The sequence below is a fragment of the Pagrus major genome, chromosome 17 (assembly GCF_040436345.1).
Source record: "Pagrus major chromosome 17, Pma_NU_1.0".
NCBI lineage: Eukaryota > Metazoa > Chordata > Actinopteri > Spariformes > Sparidae > Pagrus > Pagrus major.
This window is the reverse complement of record NC_133231.1, coordinates 13308390-13336020: the sequence shown is the minus strand read 5'-3', so window position 1 is coordinate 13336020 and position 27631 is coordinate 13308390. Positions and strand designations below refer to the sequence as shown.

At 41.1% G+C, this 27631-nt stretch overlaps 3 protein-coding genes across 3 annotated transcripts in view; 1 reads left to right on the top strand and 2 right to left on the bottom strand.

The window, feature by feature from the left end:
* The window catches only part of sntb1 (syntrophin, basic 1), a 39284-nt gene extending 26341 nt beyond the window's left edge, over positions 1 to 12943 (bottom strand). Inside the window, exon 1 of the mRNA XM_073485151.1 lies at positions 12297 to 12943. Coding sequence (XP_073341252.1) covers positions 12297 to 12855 — 559 coding nt within the window. The 5' untranslated portion in view covers positions 12856 to 12943. The remainder of the gene's footprint in view (positions 1 to 12296) is intronic.
* Positions 12944 to 18854: 5911 nt separating this feature from the next.
* On the top strand, positions 18855 to 20809 carry LOC141012415 (zinc-binding protein A33-like). Its single transcript, XM_073485891.1, has 2 exons — positions 18855 to 18904; positions 19047 to 20809. The coding sequence occupies exon 2, from the start codon at positions 19049 to 19051 to the stop codon at positions 20279 to 20281; it is 1233 nt and encodes a 410-aa protein (XP_073341992.1). The 5' UTR covers positions 18855 to 18904; positions 19047 to 19048; the 3' UTR covers positions 20282 to 20809.
* Positions 20810 to 24707: 3898 nt separating this feature from the next.
* LOC141012061 (CCN family member 3-like) lies at positions 24708 to 27148 on the bottom strand. Its single transcript, XM_073485441.1, has 5 exons — positions 27032 to 27148; positions 26205 to 26433; positions 25821 to 26075; positions 25186 to 25415; positions 24708 to 25001 (listed from the first exon to the last, which is right to left on the bottom strand). Exons 1-5 carry the CDS (start codon positions 27146 to 27148, stop codon positions 24708 to 24710), a joined length of 1125 nt encoding a protein of 374 aa, XP_073341542.1.
* Between the last annotated feature and the right edge of the window lie 483 nt (positions 27149 to 27631).

The following is a 27631-nucleotide window of genomic DNA, read 5'->3' as shown; positions in this document are numbered from 1 at the left end:
TTTCAGAGGCATTGTATAAAAAAAAATTGCACTATGCTGTTTACAAAATGTTCACTCTATAACAGGTCGGAGGAAGGATGTGGGGATGCCATAGATGTATACATACACAGCAGAAATAGAAAGTATTTAATTATGGTACTGCTGAGCCATTTGGTAAGTATTAGACTTGGTTAGTCATGAGACAGTGATATCTCTGTGCCTTAATGATGCTTCAACTCCAGCGAAAAAGCCAACAAAGATACAGTATGTGGGTTGTCTGCAAACCATATTATTGTCTCAAGTGACAAAAATCATGAGTCTGTATCGTCTTACGGTCCACTGGTTTAGGTGAAAAGGATGAATGTCTTTCCCTTAAAGTTGATAAGTTTATAAGTTACATATTAAGATACAATGTGTGCACATGCACAGCTTGTTATGATTGGGGCACGTGCAAAAAAAGCAGTTCATGCTTGTTGCAAAGACTACAGGAAGCTCACTCGATCAGATGTTTACCTTCTGTCTTCCTTTCACAATGAGCTCTCTGCTGTTAATTTGCAATGATAACAGCAAATGTCAAAATGCCGCAAGCCAAAACAGTCTCAAGTAACTCCTCACATCCTCAGTTAATTTCTTAAAATGTAAGATGCACTGACGATTCACACCTTGTCTCTGCTGCTACAGACAGGCAGTATCAAGAGAGTTATGGTCCCCAAAACACAGAACCTGCCCACACAGCCTCCAATATTTCCTGATAGGACAGGAAATAGAAAGCTTTACTTGTAAATGTCAAACCCTGAATCACTGGAGGCTTGATAACTATTTTAAATTCCTCATGTTTTTAGTTTTGAGAAGAGGAGAGGAGGAGCAGACAGGACATATGTTTCAGTGAGAGACAGAAATAGAGAGGCAGAGATAAAGTGGGTGCTCAGCGAGCTCTCCATGTCCTGAATGTTCTCAATCATTGCTACGCGCTGGATGGTTAATTGGCATATCCCACTGTACGAGCTGCGTGTAATTGGCAAATGGCTGGCGGCATTTGTAATCCAGCCTGTGAACTATTCTTGGGTGAAGCGCTACAGACCCGTATGAGACTGTGTAACAAGCCTAACCGCCAACCTGTAAAGGAGACATGACAGGCTGACACATAACACAGAAGAGGAGACGGGGGTGATGTGAGAGGGGCCTCAATGGACCTCCATTGATGACGTGATCCGAATGCACAGTAGAATAACCCACACAGTCAGATCAGATTAAGGGCCAATCTGTTTGTTAAAAAGCATCATAACAAGCTGCAACACAAGATAGTTCAATGGACTGAAAATCTGCTGCAGCTGGATGACGACAACCCTGTCTGGTTTTGTTTGTGAGGGGCCACGCATTTATGAGACTTAAGTCTGCTATTGTATGCTGTTGAATTTAGAAAGGTTAAAGCTTCACGGTTTTCAATGTGAGATGGACTCACGCAAGCACAAAGACGTCTGCCTCATTTTCTGTGTTGCAGTAGGGCTGTCACCATGTCAGATTTCCACTGTTGTGGCCAAAGGAATTCATCAATATCTATAGAACATTTGGGGAAAAAATGCCTTAAAATTTGGCAATTAAATTACCCTCACAATACGATTGTAGGGGGGTGGAGAGAGTCTGTTACCATAAAAGTTAAAAAAAGTGTACAAAAAGAACAATCACAGTTAATGAATAGTGAAAAGTCAAATCAGATGATCCACAAGGCCTCACATCATTGCTCAGCTATTCACACTTTAATCATCATCAGATTATTATTAACATAAATAACACCCCTACTGCAAAGCATGATGATGCTGTAAAGGAGCACAAGGAAATACCTTAGGTTCATGTGTGTGTGTGTGCAAGTGATAAACCAGATCTGTTGATCTGACAGACTGAACTAGTAAGCATTTCTACTGCATGGCTTAGTCTGAAGCTGCAGAGTTAATCCAAACATTATCAAAACCGCACTACAATATCCAATGCCCTGGCCTGCAAATCTTGTTCTCCAGATGTTTGGTATAGACCTCAACATATCATTATGATTTCAATAGTTTTTTCAGTAAAAATAAAAATTGTGATGCAAAAGTGATCATTCCCACTAACTGTGAATCATATCGCAATATCTGTGAAAATCTTTTACAGAGGAGCAATAGAAAGCATCCTGACTGGAAACATCACAAACTGGTGTGGTTCAGGCACGTCCCAGGACAGGAAGGCTCAGCAGCAGGTGGTTAAAACCGCCCAGAACATCACTGGTACACATCTACTGAGCATCAGTGATATGGGTGAGGTGTCTGCACAGAGCCTAAAGGATACTAAAAGACAACACCCACCCCAGCCACGGTCTGCTCACCCGGCTGCCAAATTGCAAAAGATAAAGAAGTATCTGCTGTCGTATCTAAGACTACAGAGCAGATCTTTCCTCAGGCTGTGAGGACTACAATTTTTATACCATATCAAGCAGCTCTGGAGAAGTCCAAACAAGATGGAACTTCCCACTATCATTCAGTATCACAAAGTTAAATCAAGAGTTACTTTAGGGAATATAATTAAAGCATGTTGCAACCTTGTTCAGTACAATACATCCATCTAGTACTGCAGAGGTGTTATCAATGGGAGAAATCTGATGCTGATTTATCAAATCCTACAACTCCCCAGGACTCCTTAACCTCTTGCATCAACCATAAATCTGCCTTTATACTTTACAGGCCTCCACTTGATTAGGAATGTGACAAAGGCACAATGAAAACAATTAATCAAAACCCTTATTGATGACAATGACTGTAATCGATTGGTTGTTTAAGTCATTTATCAAGCCAAAGTCAAAAAACTCTCTTGAATAGGCTATCTTTTGGAAAATAATCATTAGTTGGCATCCTAATGAGGACAAAGCTGAGGGCGAAATTCTCCTTTCACACAATGAATTTGAAATTATAATGCAATTACGTGGCTTAACAGCTTACACTCCACGTCCATCCACTCAAGTCTTTTTACAGTCCACTTTCTGATGGCATAAACATAACATTTAGTGGGTGATTTGTCTTCGGCTAGCATTTACTAAGACAGTCTGGAAGGAGGAAATGTAAACTCATTGACCAGCGTCACTGTGCCCAGAAATAGGGCTGTAAGTGTTTCCAGCGACGGGGGAAAATAAATGGGGTGGAGTCCATGTGATCATTACAGTGGAAGTGTGTAAATGTGTGTGCATTCCCTCGGGTCGTGTTTCTATTCCATTACACTGACAGCTCCCGCACAATAACCTCAATAACACAACGAGAACTTGGAGCGGACGGTGCTCTTATTGCTTGTACTACTTGTTACATAAGTCAAACCAAAAGATCCAAATGAGGGGCTGATTTTTATTTTCCATTTTCCACCTCGTGCTTGAGACAAAGTGAGAGCGATCACGTACAGACACACTAAATCTTTTTCATCGGGACTCCTACTCTCCACTTCATTTGAAACGGTAGCTGGCTGCAATAACAGTCATGATGTAGACGTCTGACTGGCAATGTATCACCAAACACCAGCTGTTCAACTCACCAGTGAAAGTGCCATTCACTTTCATTGATGATATTTTAAACTGCACTTAGGCCTATTCACTTGCACATTTTCCATAATGAGGCAATTGATTGAAGTGTTAGAGCTTGTTGTGTGGTGCCAGTTGTGTCTATCTACCACACAGACACACACACATACACACAATGAACACACACATACACACACACACACACACACTTGTTCAGGCACATTCCTCAGGACACACACACACACACTCTGCTCTATAAAATCAGGTGTAATTACTACATCTCTCTCATTGTGTCTGCTTCACTTAATGGTCCTTAACAGTATTTAATGAGGTCTGAAGTCATTGGTCTTTCTACCATATGCCTCAAATGGGGATTTTTATTTAGTGAGAAAATGTACCAAAGGGAAAAAGAAACCCTCTCATTAAGCCTGTGGGAGAGAGCGGAGAAGGTGTAACATTGGTAGAAGCTGGAGGGAGAACAGACCAGGGCAAAGAGGTAGAAAAGAAGAAAAAGGCTCCTCTGATTGCAGAATAGAGGCTTTTACTCCTTTTAGCCACGAAGCAGGTAGATGAATACTACAGCAGCACAAAAGGCCTTTACAAATCCACCCTCAAGGCATCTTTTTGTACGATTTGGACCAATTGCAAAGAGTTCAAATATCGCCTTAACTGAACAATGAACAGTAACTGAGGCAGAGGTCTTTTTATAATAGTTTTACAAAGGCATTGGAAATGTGCACAAGGAAAATTACTCATTGACACTGAACTTTGAAACGTATGTTAAACAGTTATGAACTTTCTGTAACCTCCAAAGTGAAGAGGAGAGATGTGAAACCTGAAGATGTTATATCAATTTCCACAAGTCTAGCTGCCTTTTACAGGAAATATTTAAAAATGCCAAAGCAAAGCACTGGCTATAACTCCCTAGCCATTTCATGGCAACTTTAAGAAAATTAATAGTCAGTAGTGTTCCGTATAATGTATTGAACATCATAATTATTATTATATTGTTCCAGCTGTAAACAGGCCCATGACTGTGAATGTGGAATACTTGTGTACTAAATCCTGCACACAGGAAGAGAACAGAAGTATGAGCAGTGCTCAAGAGCTTATTTGCAAAAAATCAAATAAGCAAGCAGAGGCAAATACAGTCGATGCTTAAACCACAGGGTGTGTTCAGAAGGACACTTTAAATGAGACATCTCCATTACATGAAACAGCAACATGAATTTTAACAGGACAAAAATCACCCTGTCTGTTGTATGCACATCTCACATGGTGTGAATATTTGCCTTATCACATGTTACTCATTTAGCAGCTTTTCTCCAAAGTAATTTAGGCTACAATTGACAATTCATCAAAACCCTTTCCCTGAATTGCAATTGTCCTTAGTAACCATAACTTGGCTAGCATTTGGATTTCATGAACAGTAAGAGTAAGAAATTCTGCATTTGAAGAGTTAAGATGGTGGTCCATAACCAACAACACAAGATCAAAAGGGTAAGGAAAGACAACATTTCTTTTTTCTTTTACTGCATCAACAGAAGAAGGAGAGACACGGGTTACTGACCAAACCATCGATAACAGTGATTACTGTTGGATTATGGAGCAATTTAACATTTATTTTAATAAAAAACATTTCACCAGCCTAGCTGATACAATCTTGCCACCCAGCAGAATAAACGGTCAGTGGCAAGAAATGAGAATCCTGCTTTTTTTTTATGTCTGTCTCAAATCAGGAACACATTATTCAAAAAATACAAAAGAATCTCAAGCAGAAAATCTGCCACTGTTATCTGTTAGTATGTAGAAAAGCTTGAGAGGCATAGCAACAGTAACTATCAGGGCGAGGTTAGTAGAAGAGCTACTGTACATGTAGTCAAAAAATGTTTACTATAATTTTATGTATATTCTGCTGTCCTGCTCATCCAGATTTTAAATTTTCACATATCTACCATTTCGTTACAAGAGCCAAAATACACAGTGTCATAGGGTGTCAGCATGCAGTGGCTCTGCTTCGAAAAAGTGACAGGTACGGTACATTATCTTCATTATCATTAGTCTTTAAACCAGAGAGCTGCGTGTGTTACATGTTCCATTATTTACACACAACGGCAACATAAACCACGTACTTACTGAAAACCACAACCACAGAAAGTGCTAGCAGATGTCAGTTGACTCATCGACAGACACACAGATTCGACAGTCTAACACACTTCCTATTTTGGGTCACGTTTGGTCACCCTGTTAAAACGTGGATTTAAGCATTTAAGCAATGTATTTAGCCAATACGAAGATCAGTCACATCACAAGGTAACGAGGATAAAACAAAAAGGAAGGTACAAAGAAGAATTGATCACACCTGGAGGGGACGGGGTTTTTTTTTTGTCTTCTTCAGACAAAGCCGACAAGAAAAGCAGCTTTGTCCCTGCTTTTGTTTTGTCTGTATAAACATTCACAGAGGAGAGGGATGAATGACTCAATCTATTATCTTTGCCACAACAATCACTACTGCAACGCCACAGTTGTTGTTGTTATCATCACCATCATCCGCTCTGAGTCAGACTGCACACACAGTAGCAGAGGAGGAGATGATAGTTTCTTTAATGACATAAACAGTCAGCTGCTAGACAATTCGACTCCCTCTCTCTCACACACACACACACATACACTCTCTGTAGCATTAGTCTAGACTATAGTGCACTGCCGATGATGACTGAACTTGATGACACACGTTAATATAAACAAGTAGGCACATGCTCATAGACACACGCACTCTGCATCACTCTGCTGACGGCAGCACATGCACACAAAACCCATCCAGATGTCAGATGATGACAGGTGCGGCTTGTTAAGGGATCAACACAAGAGCTTACAGGACACTGACTCATTTCCTGCCCGCTGAAGTGTGGCAGATGTTTGTCATTGTATTCTGACTTTTAGTTTTAAGTTTCTTCTTCTTCGTGTTGAAGCTTTTTGGACTTAAATGTAAAGATGCTTACAAATAAACTGTTGGATGATGTGTGACTGCACTGATGGCTGGTGCTTTTCCCTTGAAAGTGTAACTATTGTCAGTTTTAACCAGGTCTTAAAAATATCAGATTCTTGAGTATAGTGTCCTCAAGTTGACATAAACTGTTTGCAAAACCCCTCACCTGAATTAATCACGTCTAATCATACTGTAACTTAGCAACTGTACCTTTGGATTTCTCCACAATCACTGAGGTGATTAAGGAAATCTAGTAAGGAGATGGCTTGTGGTGGTGAAATGAACATTAATTTAATCGGCGACAGCTCTGGTTGACATTCCTACAGTCAGCATGCCAAGTGCACACTCCCTCAAAACTTCTTGCAACATCTGTGGCCTTGTGTAGTGTGATAAAACTGCATACTTTAGAGTGGCCTTAATTGTGACCAGTCCAAAGCACACCTGTGCAATTATCACGCTGTTTAATTCACATCATGATATGCCACACCTGTCAGGTGGACGGATTATCTTGGGGAAGAAGAAGTGCTCACTAACATGGATTTTAAAAGATTTCTGCTACAAATTTGAGATATAAGACTTTTGTGTGCACAGAAAAAGTCTTAGATCTTTTATTTTTTATATATACTTTATATGTTTAATATATTTATAATTTTTTGTCAAGGATAGTGAGAGCAAATAGCATTTTAGAAAGTTTGAGGGTTGTGACTTTTTATCTTGCCTTTCCAAAGCCAAACCACACCATAGCAAAAGTGAAAGGAATTGATTTAACAGTGTGTTTCCGGCTCTGGTGTACGCCACAAGCATTAGCAAGTCCAGCTAACAAACTTAGCACCTGGAGTAGTATTAACTTTACCCAGTGTTACTTTCCTCGGCCAATGAGCTTTAATTAGCAAACTGTGTTAATTTGTGGAGGTTACAGGCGGGTGGAGCTCTGGTGAAGATGCTGACTTTTAGCCTGGGACATTTAGCATTTTAGCATGATAGCACATATTACATGTGATACCACATGCTTTTGCCGTCATGCGCAAAGGATGCCTTTTCTGGGGTTGTCGTTTCACAAGTCAGCGGGAAACAAATGTCAGCCGGAGACAACGATTTCAACTTACTGGGTTTTTGCAGCTCGGTACTGAAGGACCTCAGACCCCTGGTCAGATTTAGCCACTGTACACAATTTTTTCACAGCTTAAATTAGAAAGGTGTTTTGAGTCCCATGCATTCTCAACAGCACTGGTTACTGAGACAACCTGCTACTTGCAGGTCAGTGAAAATAATTTTAGCCTCTAGCACTAAACCAGTCATGGGAATGTTTTCTTGAGCCCAGACTTCACTGTGTGATTGCACAGGTACAGTAAGCATAATATACTGACACTGACCACTCCTTGTGTGTGGTAGACATCATCTATATCTCTATCTGGCTGTAAAACACTGTAATCAAAATCTGTTTTTACATGTTAGACTATTCAGTTTAATTATAAACACAAGTGAAGTGAACTACACAATTCTCCAAAGGACTTGTTCTCTGCTCTTTTTATCTCAACCAAACTGCTCTTTATGCTGAGGGGAAAATAAACTTAACACATGGTTGGACTGGATTTTCAATCATCGCTGCATAAAACAATACTTAAATGAAAACAATGGGAGGAAAACAAAACAAAGCAGTGCAACACGGACAGAGCGGTGAACAGCTGTGAACATTAACGGCAGATATCATTGTGTGAGTTCCTCTTAAAGTCCTGTCACTCCTGCACCAGGGACCTATGAAGTTGTTTACCACAGGCAGTTAAAGGGGTTAGGTCTCCTGATGTTGCCATCCAGGGCATTTCAACACTGTGTCTTACAGCAACAGCACACAGTTTTGGACAGTTTCTCCACAGAGGCATTCATGGTGTTGTACTCGGTTGTATACACATAAATGAACAAGCAAATGTGTGTACATTTTCCATTTTTCACTTTTACTTATCACAGTAAGGGAAGCGCGTTGATGATGGCTAAATTCCATTTAGGTGCTTCAGTTTCCGGTTCTCAAGATAGTTCACTGTCATGTCTTATGGTAGGTGTCCTCAGGAGCATTTTCCGACACAAGGGCAGGCAATGTTTCCTAGCATTGGATGCTTGACCAAAACAGGTTACACCCTCGCAACCACTGGCCGCACATGATTGGATGAACGCCGCTTGTGGTCTGCGTGCTCTGGGATTTCAAACTGGACCAACATGGTGGCTCGATCGGAAACTGTCTCTCATTTTACAAAAATAGCTCAGCGAAATCTGATTCTGAAGACATTTTAGGTGAGAAATAAGCCATTCAGTCGCAGAATCTGTCTTCATTTTAACTCAGCAAGGTTTAGTTTTTATGGTTTTTCAGGAGGTCCCAGAGGCGGTGAGTCATGCTGGACACCCCTGACTTGCATAAAGTAGCCTAGATCTCGAAACGCAATGCTATGCTACAAGAATGCATTGAGCGGCCTGCTTGCATTGACAATGAATGGAAGGCGTGGACACGACAGATCCTGTGGACACATTATGATTACTGTTATTAGTATCACCTTTGTTTTTCCTACTGTGACAAATCTAAATGCGGCCTACCGCTGCAAGAAGCTTGCAGAAATCATCAGATATAACGCCCCAACCAGGTCTCACTAAAACACATGAGGTACTTAGACAATAGCATCTTTGTGTAACCTGGCTCTGTTCTGCTGCAGGACCAGGTTGTGTTGACAATTTGCCACAAAAAACTTCCTCACAATAGTGACTGACAATGGTCTTTTTCACAGCAGAAATTTTGACTTGTCATAGTAGGAAAAGAACAGGTGTTACTATTAACATTAACAATGGTTCTATTGTATAGAATCGGCAGGCTGCCTGAAACTACAGCAGCTAAATTGAGTTCAAACACAATTAATGTCATTATTTACAGCTGCGCTCTTCCCACTGTGTCTTGTCTCAAAGATGTCCTCGAACACAACACACAGCAAACTGTTCAAGCCTGATTTGACCTACTGTAAGCGGATAATTAAAGGTGACCTGATTAGGCAACGCTCCAAGTGCAAACCTGTAGCTATAGCATTTTTTTTTTTTTTCAAGGGACCTGCATAATGTGGTTGACAGGAGCCTTGATTGATCCCCATAGAGAAATCCACTTTAGCTTGTCAGACAGCGTGCTGAGCCACAGAACAGAGCCAACAGAGAGGGGGATATTTTAACAAAAGCTGATGCTGTCATGTGGGGTTGAACCGTGGACCTTTAGGTCACAGAGCAGTTTTCACCACAGGGTCAGTCCGCTGCCCTCTTACAGCCTGCATTTGGTGGGAGTGATTGGCCGCTGCCTATTTAAGCTGAATTTGTTTTTCCATCTTCTTAATGAGCTTCCAAGATGGCCTGTCACTGAAATACACAGATTGCAAACATGCGCATGCAGTACAAGCTCTCTCTTGTAGACACACACTCACACAAAATGCACACTGACGCACACTCTTCTCCCATGAGACGTGTACTATCTCTCCTAACAGTTGAATCAGATGTTTCTCCCTGATCTCTCTCCTCGTGTAACAGTCTTCTTCTCTCTCATCTTAGAAGGGACAGATAAGGGAACGTATCACTCATTTTTAAGGCTTTACGTATCACTGCTCACGTCTTTCGAAAAGAAAGTTTACATGCTCAGCTGCGTGTTAAAAACCTTTCACACAACCAACGATCTATGAAAACGCACTTTGTCATTTTGTACTCTTCTTTCATGTTCCACTGCTTTTCCGAATGCAAATAATCGCTGTTTAATTGCAGTTGTGGCGAACTTCCATCTCTCTGTTACCCTTAAGTTAACCCTCGCTGTCATCTTTATATCAGCCTCTTTGCCTCCATCGTTAGCTCTCCGTCTGTTCACTCTCTTTCTATCTCTCTCCCTCTCAGCACTTTCCCCATTAAATTCACATTTCAGCTCCACCTCCTCCCATCTCTCTCGCTCTCTGTTTCCCCCCTTCCTCTTCGCCTGCTCCATTCTCCCTCTCCTTCTTCCTTATCTTGGTAAGTTTTCAGCTGGGACTTGATTTTTCCTCTGCAGTGTAGCCCCCTGTGTCCCCCTGGGAAGGATCATCACCATGTTTGCGTGTGTGTGTGTATCAGAGAGCAAAAGAGAGAAAGTGTGTGTGTGTGTCTGTATGTGAGAGACTATCTTGGGTCCAAGAGTCCTCACAGGAACTGGAATTAAAAAAACTCAAAAGTGGCCACTTGTGAGCAACATTTTCCGGTGTGTGTGTGTGTGTGTGTTAATTTGTGCCTGCAAACGTGTGTGTGAGTGTGTGTTAAGGGGGTAAAATGATGCCCATCCTTCAAAGTAAAATCTGCCTGCCATCAGCCTAATTTTCATCTTCGCTTTTTGGCTAAACACACCAACTTGGCGAGTGTGAGGGAGTTGAAAGTAAGTGTGTGTGGGCCTTACGTGTATGTGCGTGTGTGTGTGTATGATGCTTGAGGAGATGTAGAGCTGGGTTAGTTTGAGTTTCCTTGCTCAGAGAAGACAGACTATACGAGTTTGACCTTGCACAAATCTCCCATGACACCTATGGCTGCGTAAGAACTGATTCCTTAAGAATCCAAAGTGTTCTTCTGTGAGTCAATCAACTAGTTTCACAACTACAGACGGGTGTCATGATGAAAAAGTTGCACTACATAGATGATTAAGTAGTATCTTCCCCTCTCCTGCTGTAAATTAAATATATCTGCAGTGAAAATAAAGTTCCACTTGAGTTTTGGAGACTGTACGACTAATGACATATGAATAATATAAGCTGATGCAATAAAAAAACCCATCACCTCTTCTTCCTGAGCTCGTGGTATTAACCAGGGCCTCCTTTCTGTAATGGAAAATAAATCACATCTTACAGCAGAGGTTTTCACTCCTCGTCGTCAACACTCAAAACCCTGCTGCTTCTCATTCCGCTCGTCTAATCAGGGAGCGATTTATATCTGGGATGCTGAGTGAATGTAATCAACCAGCAGGTAGAAAACATGCAGCACTTTTTTTCTTTTGGTGTCCTGAGGACCACTGACCTACAGGATGATATAACAGCCCAACACCGGTTTGGGAAACAGGCAGCCATGTGGAATGAGAGTCCCAACACAACATGTTTGCCTCCCTGAAGGATGCAAGTTAAGGTCCACACTTCCCTGAGGGCTGTGTGAGTGAGGTTATGTTAGGTCTTTATAAAAAAGAGGCTGACATTCATTAACATTTTGGAAGTGGCTTCCAGACACAGACTGACCTTGGATAAAGTGAGATCTAACACTTACTGTGGCTCTTATCTCCACAGGTGTGCTTTAAAATCCTTCACACTAAAAGATAAGCACAAACACAGGAGGCCTTCCTACTATAAGACTTTATATTGTCGGAAGAAATAAAATGGGCTCTGTGGAAAATCTGTGTTGTGTTAGAAGCCTTTTCTTATTGTATGTGAGCGGAATCCATTTGTAAGTTAAAGTCAGCTACTGTTGCTCTCTGTTAGTGGAGTGCAGAGAGGCACAGAAAGGAGGGAACTGAGAACATGCATGAAGTGGCATCCTTTGGACAGTTGCGTAAAATCCGACCCCAGCCCTTCACAAAGAAATCCACAGTCCAGCAGCATTAAACAACTTAAACAGATCATCCACAGAGAGGGAAAGGTCTCATTTTTCACTTCACATATGGCCAATAAAAAAGTGATTTTAATATGCCTAAATTTGTACGAATTGTTACACAGAGCCCCTTTTAGAGTTTGGGACTCCCTGACCTGTGCATCTCCCCCGTCTGTCCAGCCTGCCTACCTTCCAGCGTCACCTCTCTCCCGGCACGTTTCAGCGCCTGCACAGCCTCGTCGTGGGTCGCGTCCCGCAGGTTCATGCCGTTCACGGACAGGATCGCGTCCCCGACATACAGAGCCTGGGTCTGATCCGCTGCGAGCCCCTTGAAGATCTTACTGATGAGGATGGGCATTTTATTCTCCTTCCCGCCTTTGATGCTGATCCCAAGCCCCCCGATCTCCTGCTTGGTCACCTTGACGCACCGCTTTCTGTTGGCGATCGCCTCGGGCACTCGCTCCGGGAGGTCCGTGAACGCGGTGCGCACAGTTTGCGGACCGTTGTTGGAGTTGGCGTTGTTGTTGTCAAGGTAAGATCCGTTGGTAACGCCGTTGGAGTTGACACTGTCGCTCAGGCTGTCGTTGACGCCGCCGCTGCCGCTGCTCTCCTCGCAGCTCAACGTGAGCGCTTCCTCGTTCAAGTTGACCAAAACTTTGTGCCAGCTCTCCCGCACCAAAACCTCCGCAAATCCACTTTTATGCACTCCGGAGGCACCTGAAACTCCCGTCGCGATTACCACCGCCATCTTTGGAGCATTTCTTTTTAAAATGACATGTGATTTTGTGCCCGGCGCGCTCTCTCTCTCACACTCTCCCCCCCCCCACACACACTCACACTCACACATTAACTTCCACCCCTGTCTCCCTCACACTCGGGCTGGACTTTGCCCCTGTGAAGTTTTTCTGCGGGACTTGTCAAGAGTCCCGACCAACCAGCCCCCGAGCCCTTTCGGCACAAGCTGCCCTCCGCTCCGCCTGCCAGAGATCTCTATCTGCTGGGTGGAGTTTGCTCCCCCCGCCGCCGTCAGCCGATCCCATCTCCAGATCCTGCATGCACCAAAATGTGCTCCATCACTTCCCCTCAGAAGCTTTGAGACCTGACAGCTGACACAGAGTTAAACGAGCACGAACATGCATTAATGTGGATAATGTTACAGTTACACACACTGTCATGTTCACTGTGAGTCTCAGTTGAGTTTGTGAGGAGCTGAAGAAGTTACATAAAACTGGACATTTTCTTTATTATATCTATTTTATACATGACTTTTTTTTTTTCATAGGCTTATATAGCCAACTACCATAGTTTCCATGTCCCGCTCTGCTCGCGTTCACGCTGCAGACGTGAGAGCGGTCACGCGCGTACAGGAATGCGCCTGAGCCTGTTTTGATGTTTCAAAGACAGAAAGAGAGAGAGAGAGAGAGAGAGAGAGAGGGGAGTTGTGTTAATGCTCTGACATGGAGAGACCCCCCTCCAAGGCTTCGCTCTCCATCTCCATTATTGTTATTCCAAAGGACATCCCCATGCCCTGTCAATCACCACAGGCTCGTGGTATAGTTCAAGTAAGTGAACTCAGCAGCGTGGTTGCAGCCACTGTCGTCACCATAATGACTGGAGCCGCCGGGTATCTCGACCTTCACCCGGGTTCAAGCCCTCAGAGTGACTGACAGGGATGCAGAGAGAGGATGGAGACAAATGAGGCAGCCTCAGTAATGATCATATCAGGAGAGAAAGCAAAACCAAGTAAGCTGCTCTGACTTCAGTGAAGGCTTCAAGTGCACAGAACCTCCAGCTTTCTGGATGTAACAACACTTAGATCTATAAATATGCATTTTCTTTTAACAGCTGTCACTCTGAAGCATGGCATCCTGCCCACAGTCACACACGGTGGAGGGAGACCTGTGCTTCACTCTCATCTATTTGCAATGTAGCTACGACACCTACTGGTCACACCTGTGAAGTGATGCATGAAGGTTAAAACCACAGGGGGGCCCCCTCCAGTAATGAAAACAATGTGCAAGGATCCATTTGTACCAAGTGCAATCAAAATAAAGAACAAGCAGCGTTAAAACATGTTTCATGCTGGGAGATTTTAATTTAGTTGCAGCAACTTTTGCTCTTGCATCAATGATGATTTGCGAAGTGTGTTGTTTTAATGTGTTTTTTAATTAATCTTGCTGTTGGCGTCGTCTTACTGGGGATACAAAAACACATTTCCTGCCCTGGTGCAATAAAATGTATTATTTTCTTTTCTGAAAACTAAACAGTGACCCATCTTGTATCTTGAAATTTCACAATTAAAGGAGACATATTATACTCATTTTCAGATTCATTATTTTATTTGGGGCTACTACTAGAATAGGTTTACATGCTTTAGTGGTAAAAAAAACAAAACAAAAACTCACCAGTTTTCTCATACTGTCCACAAAAACATACTGTATATAAAACACTGAAGGAAATGAAAAATAACAGAAAAGCATCATAGGTCTCCTTTAAAGGTCACTGACACAAACAGACCGTCTGTACTTTATTCCCCCAAACATTTTGAAATGTATTTAAAAGCACAATAACGTTTCATAAACCTTTTTTTTAAATAAATATTCTGTATTTCATAGAATATTAACAAGTATACTGTAAAAAAAAAAAGACCTATTTGTTTAACTTAAAACAGCTAGTGTCCAGGCTGCTTTAAGATTTTAAGTTGACCGAATTTGAGAAGACAAGTTGAGCTGATTTTATAATGATTCAAAACAAACAACATTTTCTAGTCATAAACTCAATATTAATTCAGTCGTCATCATATTCTTTAGTTTGCGTAACTGAATAATTTAGTTCCTAATTTAGTCCCAGGCCCTGGGTCACCAACATAGTCGTATACAACTATAATTCGCATCATTTAGATGGCCTGGAACTCGGTTGTCTGTTGGGGGGCTTTGTTCAATAAATCAAAAAGGATAAATCCATTATTTACTTTCTTTTGTGCATATTTTATCCACTTTTTTGATAACAAAAAAATGCTAGCACGTATGCTGACAGCTGTGAGGTTCCAACAAGGGCTCTGGTGCAATTGCACCTCTTACAGAGGCTTTATAATCCAGCCTGGACCTCGGTGTCTTTGTGGGGACTTTGTACAATAAATAGAGGATAAATCTGATGTCAAGTGTCTTTGTAAATATTTACACTAACTGGCCATATTTTATTTCCCATAGTGCTTTGAGAGGTTTTCAGAGGTTTGTTCTTGACTTGTCCACCAATGGGAGGTTGATCTGACTATTCAGGCGTATGCCAATACACACTCAGAGCAGAAGTGGCTGTGAAATAGGTGAGAACTGGGATCCAAAACACAGAAAATAAACATATCCCACTTGTGATGCCACAGCCTGATGTCTGAGGTGATGTTTCAATTCTGTAATAGTGAAACCATCAATGTCTCCTTCAAATTTTGATTCCCCCTCCCCAGATTGCCAAGACTTGGGAAAACAATTTTCAAAAAGCCAAAGGCCATTAAATGGGAAATTTGTATACATTTCCACTTGATCATTTTAATATTTACACATTCATGTGACATCTCTGACATATTATACATATTCTGATAGCACAGATTTTACTGATTTTTTTTATTTTTATAACTTGATTGTGCATTACAGGGTTGATGTTTTAGAAGCATAATTACACGAAAAGACCCAGCGATCCAAAAATAAGGAAAAATAGCTTAGGGCGCAATAATCTGCTGGGACGACGTTTGGAGATCATCTTGTCCTGGGCAGGAGCTGCTCCTTCTGAAGCTACTTTGTTCCAGCATTGATACAAAGATGAAACTGTTTTTTATTCAGTTCAAAAGTGTAACTAAAGAAGAGCAGTGTGCCAACACTGACCATTAACCATTAACTGAAGCTTAATTAACTTTAATGGTTATTACATAGTGTTACCAATATAGTGCCTGCACTCTATAAATTACATATGAATTTAAATTAAAGAGGTTGAAAACAACAGAGTCTTTAGTTTTGACCTGATATTAAAGGATATATATGAGAAATAAGGGCACTTTCTCATATCGTGATTAAATATTATATATTTCAGTCTGTGGGACATAAATAATTAAATTATGTAATCACAGGAATATATATATAGCACAGGCATGCTTCCTCACTTGCCCGCCCTCTAAACATTGGATCATTACTACTGAACTGCACCAACGAGGGGATTAGTTTATTTATTTTGAGAATGAAATTGAAACAGAAATACTGAGAATATTTTTGGCTTAATGAGGCGTAGGCGCTACGATTGATTTTTCACTTTTATATGGAAATGAGCTATCAGATGAAATGTACATTCTTTGTTGTTGTAATGACCTTCAAAACAAACAAATAAACAGAAGGCAGTCTTATTAAAGGTGTTGGTATTTAAAGGTTGTTGATGAAACTTTTTTTAATCCTCAGTCAGCCCTAGTATGTTGATCACACACTTTTTGTTTTTTCATTGCAGCAGGGAGATGCAGAGGTGGTTTACACACACAGTTACACTGGTTTTCTGGAGAGTCAAGCAAGGGAAGTGCCATGCCCAAGAGCACTCGTGTTGTAGGGGAGATTCAAGCTCAAGATGGTTAACTAAAACGCTTTGACCCAGTTTCTACTCTGCTTACAGAGAAAACACTTTCCCCTCACATCATCACCCCTCCTGTTTTTCTTCCCTGTTTCCACCTTTCCACCACCCACTCCTTTCTACCTTCATTCACCCCCCTTATTCTAGGTTTTTGTTCGCTTTTGGTTTCTTTCTCTACCTCCACAACTTCTCATTTCCTTCTTTTCTCGCTTCTTTTAACTCTTCTAATGTCAATTTTATTTATTTAGTCCAATATCACAAATTTGCATCAAGGGGCTTTACACCCTCTAACCATAGATCCTTGATTCAAGTAGAAGAAACTCACCCAAACAAAACTGTAACTGTACTGGAAGAAACCTCAGGAAGAAAAACAGAGGAAGGATCCCTCTCCCTAAAATTACTGTATTGACGATCATGATGACACAATTATAAATAGATTGTGCTGATCATCAGCACTTACAGTACTTACTTCTTTTCCTGTACCCTTTTACAGAGGAACACTCCTTATAGATTATTTAGTACACCAAGAAAAACCTTTCACTGTTTGCTACTGAAGAGGCTGATTTGGTGCCCTGTAAAGTTTTCTCATAAGCAAAACAAAATCAGTTCTGTTTACATCCAGTGTTTCTCACCAAAATGCATTGTGTGCATCCTTGAGGTCTAATGCATTTCCTTCCTCATAAGGATCATTTACAAAACTGATCTTGTCCTCATATTTACTGCAGGTATTTACTCAGGTTTTACTAGCCTGTAGTATTTCCTTGCACTCTCAGTTTCTTGCCTTTGTTGGCACTCAGCTACCTTCTTTGTGCTTTTACCTCCAACTGTCAGTCAGTGGAATAGCATGAAACTAGCATCAGGGTTGTTTATAGCCTCCTCTGTATACTTACTCATGTATATTTGCATCCTTGTGCATATGTACAAACATAACGGGCCACTACTCACAAAAACATTGCTCCATAGCTGCCTTTAGTGGTGTAAAATTCCACAATATGAAAGCCAGTATTGATGAGTCAAAGCAGAGTTCAAGTCAGGACAGCAAAAAAGGGGTGGGGGGTGGAGGCTAAAAAGGCCAAATAAGGCCAAAGTAATAAAGGCACAGTGTTTAACAATCAAAGTCAGTAAAACTTAAGAAGTTAAGGATTGACAACAAAAAATGTTTTGGTGGAAATATTTCCATGAGACATTACAATCTTTCATCCCTCATAATCAAAGGAATCATTAAGAAGTCTGACACTTTGTGTTAGAAAGAAGCCAAACACCAGGATTCAGGACTTTAAGCGCCACGTCAAAGCAAACATCTTACTCAATGTCCAGTGTTTTGGCTGCTTCTTGGTTATGGCTGCTTCTGCTGGCATCAAATGACTTCCCATTTCTGGTGTTTTTACTTTAAATAGTGGTTTAACTGTATATGACATTGAAATTAAAAGCACAAACATCACCATCTGAAAAGATGCTGGCAGCACTCAAGTAATAAGTGGTTGAAACACAATACAGAGCTTCAGCTTCATAATCCATAGTAGGAAACACATAACCAAAAGTAATCAGATTACATATTGGTTCATGAAGTGAAATTTTGTTTTGGTTCAACATATAACCTCTAAAGTTCAACATAAAAAAACAAGTTATTAAAACTATTCATGCATTCATGCAACATTCATGCATCTCTCCACTCCGTCCTGAAGGTGAAAACATTAAAACTAAACAGCTGTTTTTCTCAAGAGCAAATATTTGTTGGGTGATTCACTGCATTTCAGTGGCAAACACACTGAAATATCACTCACTTCAAGTTAACCCTTCGAGAGCAGTGACTTTACAAATCAATTCACACAAGCTGACTTGATACAGAGACAGATTTCCTTTTAGTGTTGGAGTGAGGCACAGATGCTCCTTGTGGTTTGAGTTGGTGTTTTAAGTGCACTCCTACACAAGGAAGCAATAATTAAGGATTCTTTATGATCAGAAATTGTCCAAAATTCTAGGTCATTTCATGTCATATCATTGTTTTGACAAGGTTCAACTGTTAAGGGGTTAATGTCATGTAGGAGGTGCGGATGGGTGGAGTGTGATCAGGGGAGGGAGGAGCACTGTTGCATCATTTATAGAGAAATGAAACTTAACATTGAGATAAAAAGCAGGTCACTTTGTCTGCACACAAAGAGAGACAGCAGTGCAAAGCATCTACACCCAGGAAGGTAAAGTTCAACTATATATGCACGATAATATCTGATATTGTAGAATATCTATCATGCTATATGTTGAGTCGACAGCTTTTGTGCATTAATCCAGATGTAGGACGACGTTCTTTTGATCACTTTATGATCATTTACCCACCAGACATGGCCACAGCCAGCCCTCTCCTGTCTGAAGATCAGTTCCTCTGCTCCATCTGTCTGGACGTTTTCACCGAGCCTGTCTCGACTCCATGTGGACACAACTTCTGCAAGGCCTGTAACACCAAGCACTGGGAAGGCAAAGACAAGTGTGTGTGCCCTCTGTGCAATGAGAAGTTCAACAAAGGACTCAAACTTCGTGTCAACACTGGATACAAGGAGCTTGTGGAGAATTTCAAGAAACAGCACGCAATAGCTGACAACACTTCCCAAGTCAAACCAGGTCAGGTGCCATGTGACTACTGCCCTGGTTACAAATCCAAAGCCTCTAAAACTTGCTTGGTGTGTCTGAGCTCTTACTGCGAGACACACCTCGAGCCTCATCACAGAGTTGCCATTTTAAAGGGACACAAACTAACAAATCCAGTGCACAACCTGGAGGAGAAAATCTGCAAGAAACACAACAGGATTTTAGAGTTCTTATGCAGGAGCGACCAGACACGTGTTTGTGTCCTGTGTACAGAACATAGCACTCATGATACAGTCCCTTTAGAGGAAGCTTATGTTGACAAGAGGGCTCAGATGGGGGTGAAAAAAGTGCAGGAAGTGCAGGAAGTTAAACTCAAGCGTGGCAAGAGGGCTAAGAAGACGAAAGTGGCAGCCCAGACGGCGAGGAAAGGCAAAGATGAAGCGATATCAAACAGTGAGGGGCCTAATTATATGCAAATTCCTTACATTTGGTTTCCCAATGAGGGCCCACACCAGTTCAACAGATATTACATTCGTCCTGGAAACATGGGCATCACTGGAGGGAAGTTCTACTATGAGGTCATGACCAAAGAGACAACAGGCTGGTATTTAGGAGTAGTCAGAGAGTCGGTTCTTAGGAGGAAGAAATTCACACTTAACGCCAAGAATGGGAACTGGATCATAGGGTTGCAGAATAACACCGACTGCGCAGCTCTACATAACATCCCCGTCCCTCTCTTCTTGACAAGGAAACCTGAGAGAGTCAGGGTGTACGTAGACTATAACAATGGTTTGGTGTCCTTCTATGATGAAGATATCCCGATCTACACTTTTACTGGCTGCAAATTCAAAGAGAGAATTTTCTTATTCTACTGTCTCACAGAGGACGCCAGCTGGCCACAGAAGCTACGGAAGAACCTTTCAGATATCTTGTTAGGCCTTTTCCTAATGGTGTTGTTACTGATTTCATTTGGGCAAAATGAAAAATAAATCACATCATCATTTAGGAGAGCGGAGTTGAGACTGATTCTGATGAAATCTATATCAGGTAAATGTGAACATGCTAAAACAAGCCATACATACGTCTTTACAGATCTGAAGGCTGAGCTCAGTTTAACTGGAAATGATGAGTTTCTTCCTCTGTGAAGGCTGCTTGATAATTTTTCAAGATGAAGTTATTTGAAGTTATTCCTTTTAAAAATGTTGAAGTCATGACGTTATTTTCTTTGTCATATATTTTTGTAATATCACTGATCATATGCATTCAACAAAGTCTTTTAAATATATTCTTGCTACAGTCGTGGGTATACTTGCAGAGGCGGTGAATCACAAACTCATCTGTCCCTGAATGTGCTACAAAATGCTGAAGGTTCATATACAGAAAGTCTGTCAATCACAAGCAATGTTTAAGAAGTTCTGATTCTAACTTTTTTATGCTCCTTTTGTTATCTGGTGTCATTTTTTTCAGTATTTGAGATACAAAGTGAACTTACATAAAGTTTTTATTTTTCCATGAAACACGATGTGTCTTTTTCTGAGATTAATCACCACTCTGAACATTTAGAGTATGTGCAGGAGGTCAGCCTGCTCAGATGGTATGGAGGTCACCTACACATTACACATTTAAGATCATTGCAGTGGAGTTGGTGACAAGAGCTTTATTCAAATACACCACTAGAGGGAGTGATCTACTCACCCTTCATGTAAACAGCAGCTGACAGAAGATAGCGATAAAACATGTCAGTTTAGACTGGGAGAACATTTTATCTTAGCCACCACATTTTAAGTCTTTATGTGGTTTGTCTATATACCTTAACATATTACACATTTTTGCAGCAGGATTACATCATTTATAATTATCTGATTACAAACTGCCCTGAATACAAGAGAAGCTTTATCTTGGATGTATTGCCCTGAACTTTGTTACAAACACTTTTGTCCCCCTCAGGATTTACTGTGATAACTTTAGTTGTCACTTGTTTTTCATCAGGTCAAATTTTTGACTAAATACCTACGAACCTGAATATTTCCATCAGCCCCCCCTTTAGGCCTTCTTTGTGTTGCTAAGGAGTAAATATAGCATTCTAATATGCTAAACTAAGATGGTGATCGTGGTAAACATCACATCTGCTAAACAGCGACACGTGAGCATTGTTATTGTGAGCATGTTAGAGGGCTAAAGTTAGCATTTAGCTCAAAACCAATGTTCCGATATACAGCCTCAGGGAAATATATAAAGCTGCCAAACTGAGGCACATATTATGTGGGCTAAGAATACTAACTGTGTAGCTGTAGTTTATCAGTTTGTGTATTCCTACTTTGAAATAACACATAGTATCAGATCGGATCTTTCAAATCATTTTTTTATATTTTTTTGTACATAGAGAAATGCAGTGTATTGCTTTTTAGCCCATTCACCAACAGACTTCTACATACCTTCTCCACAAAGCAGCAGCAGAGAGAGCCAGACTTTGTTGGAAAGAGCACACAGTTGGCAGAACAAACAGGCCTTGAAGTCTGTCATTCTTTGACAGCCAAACTGTTTGAGCAGCCCTGAATAGATATAGGATTTAAATATAGTAGGTCCACCACCCCACTCACTTGGTTTACCTTTCTTTTGCAGTTATTCAGTCGATGCAGTTCTCTTCTGCGCAGCATTCTGTCTCTTACGCAGCATCACATAACTCAGACAGGGAGGCGTCAAAGAAAACATGGCCTAAAAACACTTCAGTAAAACTTTGAGCTGTTGCTTGGTGGTTGCTCAGCTGGACTGCTTTTTCCTTTTTTCAGGTGGTCAGTCAGTAAGACTATCAATAGCAGTCAGCCTTTCGTGGAGGCAGCGCAGTATGTAATTCAGTTAGGTCATCTAGTAGCATGCTTACATGCAGGTGTTTAGCAGACATATTGTCAATGTCATTAGTTGTACAGGTATTTGGTCATAAACCAAAGTGTTGGACAATTTTAAAATTGACCAGATTATAGTACTAGATAACACACTAATATAACATGAATTTATTTACACTGTCTGTTCTGTGCCAAATATAATGGCAATTTATCTAATGTATCACTCAAAACCATATTCATAAACCTCATGAGGGTGCAAGAAAGATCAAAGGTCAGTAGGATCTTCTTCTGAGGACCATTAGCACCTAAATAATGTCAATTTTAAGCAATAACATCTAATAGCTATTGAGATGTTTTTGGTGGACAGGCAGCCAGCCATTGCCGTCCCAATAGCCATGCGACTTGCCTAAGTGCAAAGCTGGACTGACACCAAAGGCTCTTTTTGGTTTGTGTGTTTATGTTTTCATTGTGTAGCCTGCAAATCTTAGCATACTGTAAAGAGAATTCAACATTGAACCAAGCTCAAAATCCTACATCCACAAACATAACCAACATGTGACATGACCACACACCTCTGCTCAACAGACGCCATAACATAGCTGCAACCAGATGTGTCGACCACAGTGTCAGTCCTCCGCTGATCCAAGCTACTGATGAGCTGAAGTTTCCACTGAACAGCTATTTTAGGAAGCAGCAGCAATCCTACAGGGAATAACAGGGTTTTCCACTGTGACCTTCCTGGTCGGATCAGGGATAGAGGTCAAAGGGTCACCACCCGCTCTCAGCGGGGCTCGGACGGTTTGGTAGCTTCTGGGTCCCATGTGACTGAACAGTGATGTGACTGTTAAAAGGGAATCCAGATGAAGAGGTCTACCTCAAAGGCAGATGTGTGAAGACTTTCAAGAGTGTGTTCATTTCGAGGGAAAAACATCATGGTATATAAACTATGTGAGAAGGGAAGGTGATCTTTGATATTATTTTATTTTTATATGAGGTGTTTAGTCTGCAATACTGATAAAAAGTAGAACAGTCATATTTTTAGTATTAGGTAACACTTGGCATACATTTGACTGACCCATATCTACATAACACATCCATGATAATAGTTTTTATAACAGAACAGTGTGATGTAGGGCAATGATCTGTCACACATCAGACAACCTGTGAAACCAGTTGTAGGACAAACCACACACTTTATGCAAAGTTTATTTATATAACATTTATCTCTCAGCCCATATAATTACACCTGCACTAAATGACTAGTATCGATTATAATAAAGAGAAGCTTTGATACAAAAAATACACATTTATTTTCAAATGTTGATTTTTGCAGTATTGTTCAGACCGATACAGGAACAAGCAGTGTGAAGTATAATTAAAGTAGTTAGCAAAACGACATACCAATATATACAATTCATGTTTACATTGTTACCGATTAAAGCTGTGTATTTGATACACACTCAGTGACACAAGCTATACAGCAAGTATTTACATAACTTTTGTCATCTTAAAATAGCTGATGTTTATGTGCGCTATAATTAACAAAAAAAACAAAAAAAAAACAGTATATAATCTTCCATTTGTACCCTAAAAACATAGATTTGCATTTATTGACGGGAACATATAGACATTATGCATTTTACAACGGGGGTAAGATTTCAGTAAGATGTTAGAAATGACACTAAGTCACCACAGTGAGCTCTCTTTCAAAGGTTGAGCCCAGGTCAAAGCACTTAGTCCAGTTATTTCAAAAATGTGTCCCATAAATGTGCCAGCAAAAGGTAACAGCTCGCCCTATAATCCTTAATTTCCCTCTCTCTGCTCTTTCTAATTCATTAGTGGGAAGGTCACAGGAGTTGACTGTTCGTTTTGGGTTTTAGGTGGTGTTATACTTTATTCGGGAGGATGTACATAATTTAGGCGGAACAAAACACACTGTAGTTTCATGTTCTTTGTCTAAAATACTCTTAATCATGCCTGATTGGCCAACCCAACTCTTTATCAAACCATCTGATTGGAGGGCTTCAAGCCACCATGACTCTCCTGCATGTCTACACTACCCTGTGACTATTTGACCTCATGAACAGAGGCTGTTTTAATCTCCTCCACATATGTAAGAACACCCACAAACAACCAAAGTCTGCTGTGACTAGTTGGTAGTATACGCTACCTTATCTCCACAACGTTTAAGTGCTTCGATTCTACTTAAGTGAAGATGACACTTATTTGTCCACAGGATGTTACACAACTAAACCCCTCTTGAGGAGAGCGTGATACAGAACTATTCAGTTCTTTATCATCACACCCATAAAAGCGGATTCTCATTTTATGAATCTGTTTCTGCCCATTATAAGCAGATATAATCTTATTTTCACTGTGTATATGTTGCAAGTTACAGGCTTATAGATTGCACAGTTTTCTGGGTGTATTATATTGTGGACAGCAATTTTTAAATCAAAAATTTAAAATGCATGCAACTCAAAATTACTGGTTTTAGAGACACAGTCATCAGATACAATCTTGACTTCCTGTTCATTGTGACCTTATTATTATTTCAGAGTGACTTGATGACCTATAACCTCATGCCGCTGTATCCCAGCTCTGATGGCGGCCACACAGCGTTGTCTCGGGGGCAGTGGCTGTGACAGGCGCAGGTCAGGATCACCATCACCGGCCTCTTGGTGGTTTTACCGTTGGCACACTGGAAGTCCACCAGGGCGGTCTTGGTTCTGTGGGGGGTACAGCAGCGGCCGTCTGTGCAGGAGCCGCAGTAGCGAGGCTTGTAGGCCTTGATGCTGGTGCAGTTCTTATAGGAGAGGTGGACAGCCGTGTCGCTCCTCCCCATCCTCTGACACTTACTGCCTCTCTGTGGGGAGAGAAGGAATCATTCATTAGACTAATGCATGCTAAAAAATGTAATTCTATGTGATTTGTATCTATTAGCTTATGTATTCTTGTGCTACTGGGATCTAATTAAGCTAAAGCATATGAAAACTCATGCATAATGAATATAGCATCCAGGTTGTTAAAAAAAACCAACCCAAACGTACCTTTGGTGCAAGCTGTGTTAGTAGCGTCTGGTCTTGCTGGTCGTCACAGGGTCTGATCATACACAGTCGGCTCTGCTTCACCATCTCACACCGACGGTTCTTATTGGTGACCCTGGTGGACAACCCCATGCCGCAGGTTTGAGAACAGGCGCCCCACTCTGTGGTCTGCTCAATGCAGTTCAGGCTGGGGTCATAATTGTCAAATCTCACTGTTTCCTCTTGACGATAGGCTGAAGGAAAAGATGGACAGAGGAGTTAGTGGGGAAAAAAACCCACCAAATCATCTATTAATTAATTCACTGGTATATACCAGAAGCTTGAAAGCAAATTCTGAGAAAACTTGTAGGAGAAATGATCCTTGATTCAGACAACAGAGTGATGTATCACATCACTGTTTCACATTCCAGACTGAACAGACAACACTGTCTCTTTCCTCCGTGTTTCTTCTCCCTTTCTCAACCCTTCCTTTAACTTTTTCTTCTTTGCTTCCTGCTCCCTCTCCCTGATCAGGTCAGAGAAATGTACATAACCTTTCAACTCTGTGTCTCACACTGCAGTGACACTAATGTCAAAGAGAAATGGATGATTGTATCTCTGTATATGGTTTGTCTAATCCCATCTCACAGTCTACTCACCCGCCATGGCAAAACCACCCAGCGCGCTGGCCTCAGCCTGGGGCTCACACACCCACTTCTCGCAGCACTCTCCAGGCACCTGGACCCTGCGTGGCATGGGGCAGTCAGGCCCGGGCAGCATCACATCCACGGTGCAGCGCGGCACACAGCCAATCTGCCTATCGCTGCATATGCACTGGTACTTGCAGCTGGGGAAGAAGATCTGGCCGTCCTGATAGACAGAACCATCCAAAACGCAAACATTTCCCTCATGAGCTGAAGAAAAGAGACAAAATATTTGGTTTGAACAGATAAAAATTCTCTCATTCACAAGAAGCAATGACAAATAAGGACTTATATTTATTATTATTTATTTATATTATATTACATACTTTGGCCACTCACCCATACAGATGCCAGTCCTCTTGCGGATGTCTGTCCCGTATTCACACTGCAGCCCTTTACGTGTGTCACAGGGGTTCATTTCAGAGCACACCTGACCTTTCTGACGGGCACACACCAGGCAGCAGGCGCAGTCATCCAGGATCAGGGGCACCCCGGGGAGACACATGGGGGGCTCCTTTGGGCACTGGCATCTGCGAGGACACACCTGGGACCAGGCTAGTGAAAACACCTGGTTGGGAAAAAAAATGAATCAGTTCTCTCTTTCTCTTTAAACCAAACAATAAGTCCCTGCAAACACATACAATACATATAAAAATATGCTTTAAGCAATTAAAATCAATTCTATATTCTAATTTTTACATTATACAAAAGCAGGTAAACATTTTGTAGGGTGGTGTAATTATAAATATCTTGCAAAAAAGACAGCATTAGCAGAATAGCAAGCTATGACTTTAAAAACAGATAACTATGTTTTCCAGTTATTCAATTTCAGTCAATTTTGATATAATCAAACACTTAGTAATTACACTATGCTAAATCTTGAGATTGTAGGTTAAACAATCATTTAAGAGCTTCCACAGAGAAAAGATTTTTTGTTTTTTTAAATAAAATACTGTCATTATTAAACCTCTTCAGGCCCAGAGTACCCGGTGATAAAATAAAACATGTTCTAACTCAAAAGACAACTTAAGTCTGTTGTAATGCCTACCTGTGCTGTAAAGAAAACAAAAAGAGCTCTCTCTGACAGATTGGTCATCTTCAGAATCAAAATTATCTCCAGTCTAAAAGATTTCCAGTTGTTGCAGCTGATCTGAGTCCTTTGGTACTGGGTTGAATCTTCCCTCCTCTCTGGCTGTGGTGTAGCAGAAGGTTGTGATCTCTTTGTCGTTGTGGCTCAGGACTTGGGAGAGGAGGACCTTATATAGCCGAGCTGCTGGCACCATGACGACAAACAGGAAGGAATGTTGGAGAGATCGCCCAGAGTGTTGGAGGAAGACGAGAGTCGCGTTTTATTGTGAAATCCTGTCAGAGAGGGTACCTTAAACTTACAGAGAAAGGTTTCAGCCTTTACAATATAATATTTCTTTAAAAAAGAAACAAAAATCTGTTTTTTTTTATATACTGTATACATGGTTCAATGTCTGAATAATCACTGTAAACTATACAGGCCTAATCGTACATTTGTTAATCATAAACTCATCTGCTTACACACATTTTCCTTTTGAAGTATCCTTATTGGGGATTCCCTTTTGCAGTCCAGGATGTTCATGTTATTAATTGGAGTCTGGGGGTTCCCTCACTTTGGGTGGCGACCCTTTGACCTCTCTCACCGAACCCCACCTGAGAGGTCACAGCAGAAAGCACTCTTATCCCCAGTAGGATTGTTACAGCCTCCTAAAATAGCTACACAGTGGAAACTTTGGTCC

Excerpts from the sequence above, each read along its gene's own strand:
- LOC141012415 (XM_073485891.1), top strand. The coding sequence starts at position 19,049 with ATGGCCACAGCCAGCCCTCTCCTGTCTGAAGATCAGTTCCTCTGCTCC.
- LOC141012061 (XM_073485441.1), bottom strand. The coding sequence starts at position 27,148 with ATGGTGCCAGCAGCTCGGCTATATAAGGTCCTCCTCTCCCAAGTCCTG. Across the intron at positions 26,434-27,031 it reads AGGAGGGAAGATTCAACCCA|GTGTTTTCACTAGCCTGGTC; the intron begins GTACCAAAGGAC and ends TTTCCCAACCAG. Across the intron at positions 25,002-25,185 it reads TAACACAGCTTGCACCAAAG|AGAGGCAGTAAGTGTCAGAG; the intron begins GTACGTTTGGGT and ends CTCTCCCCACAG.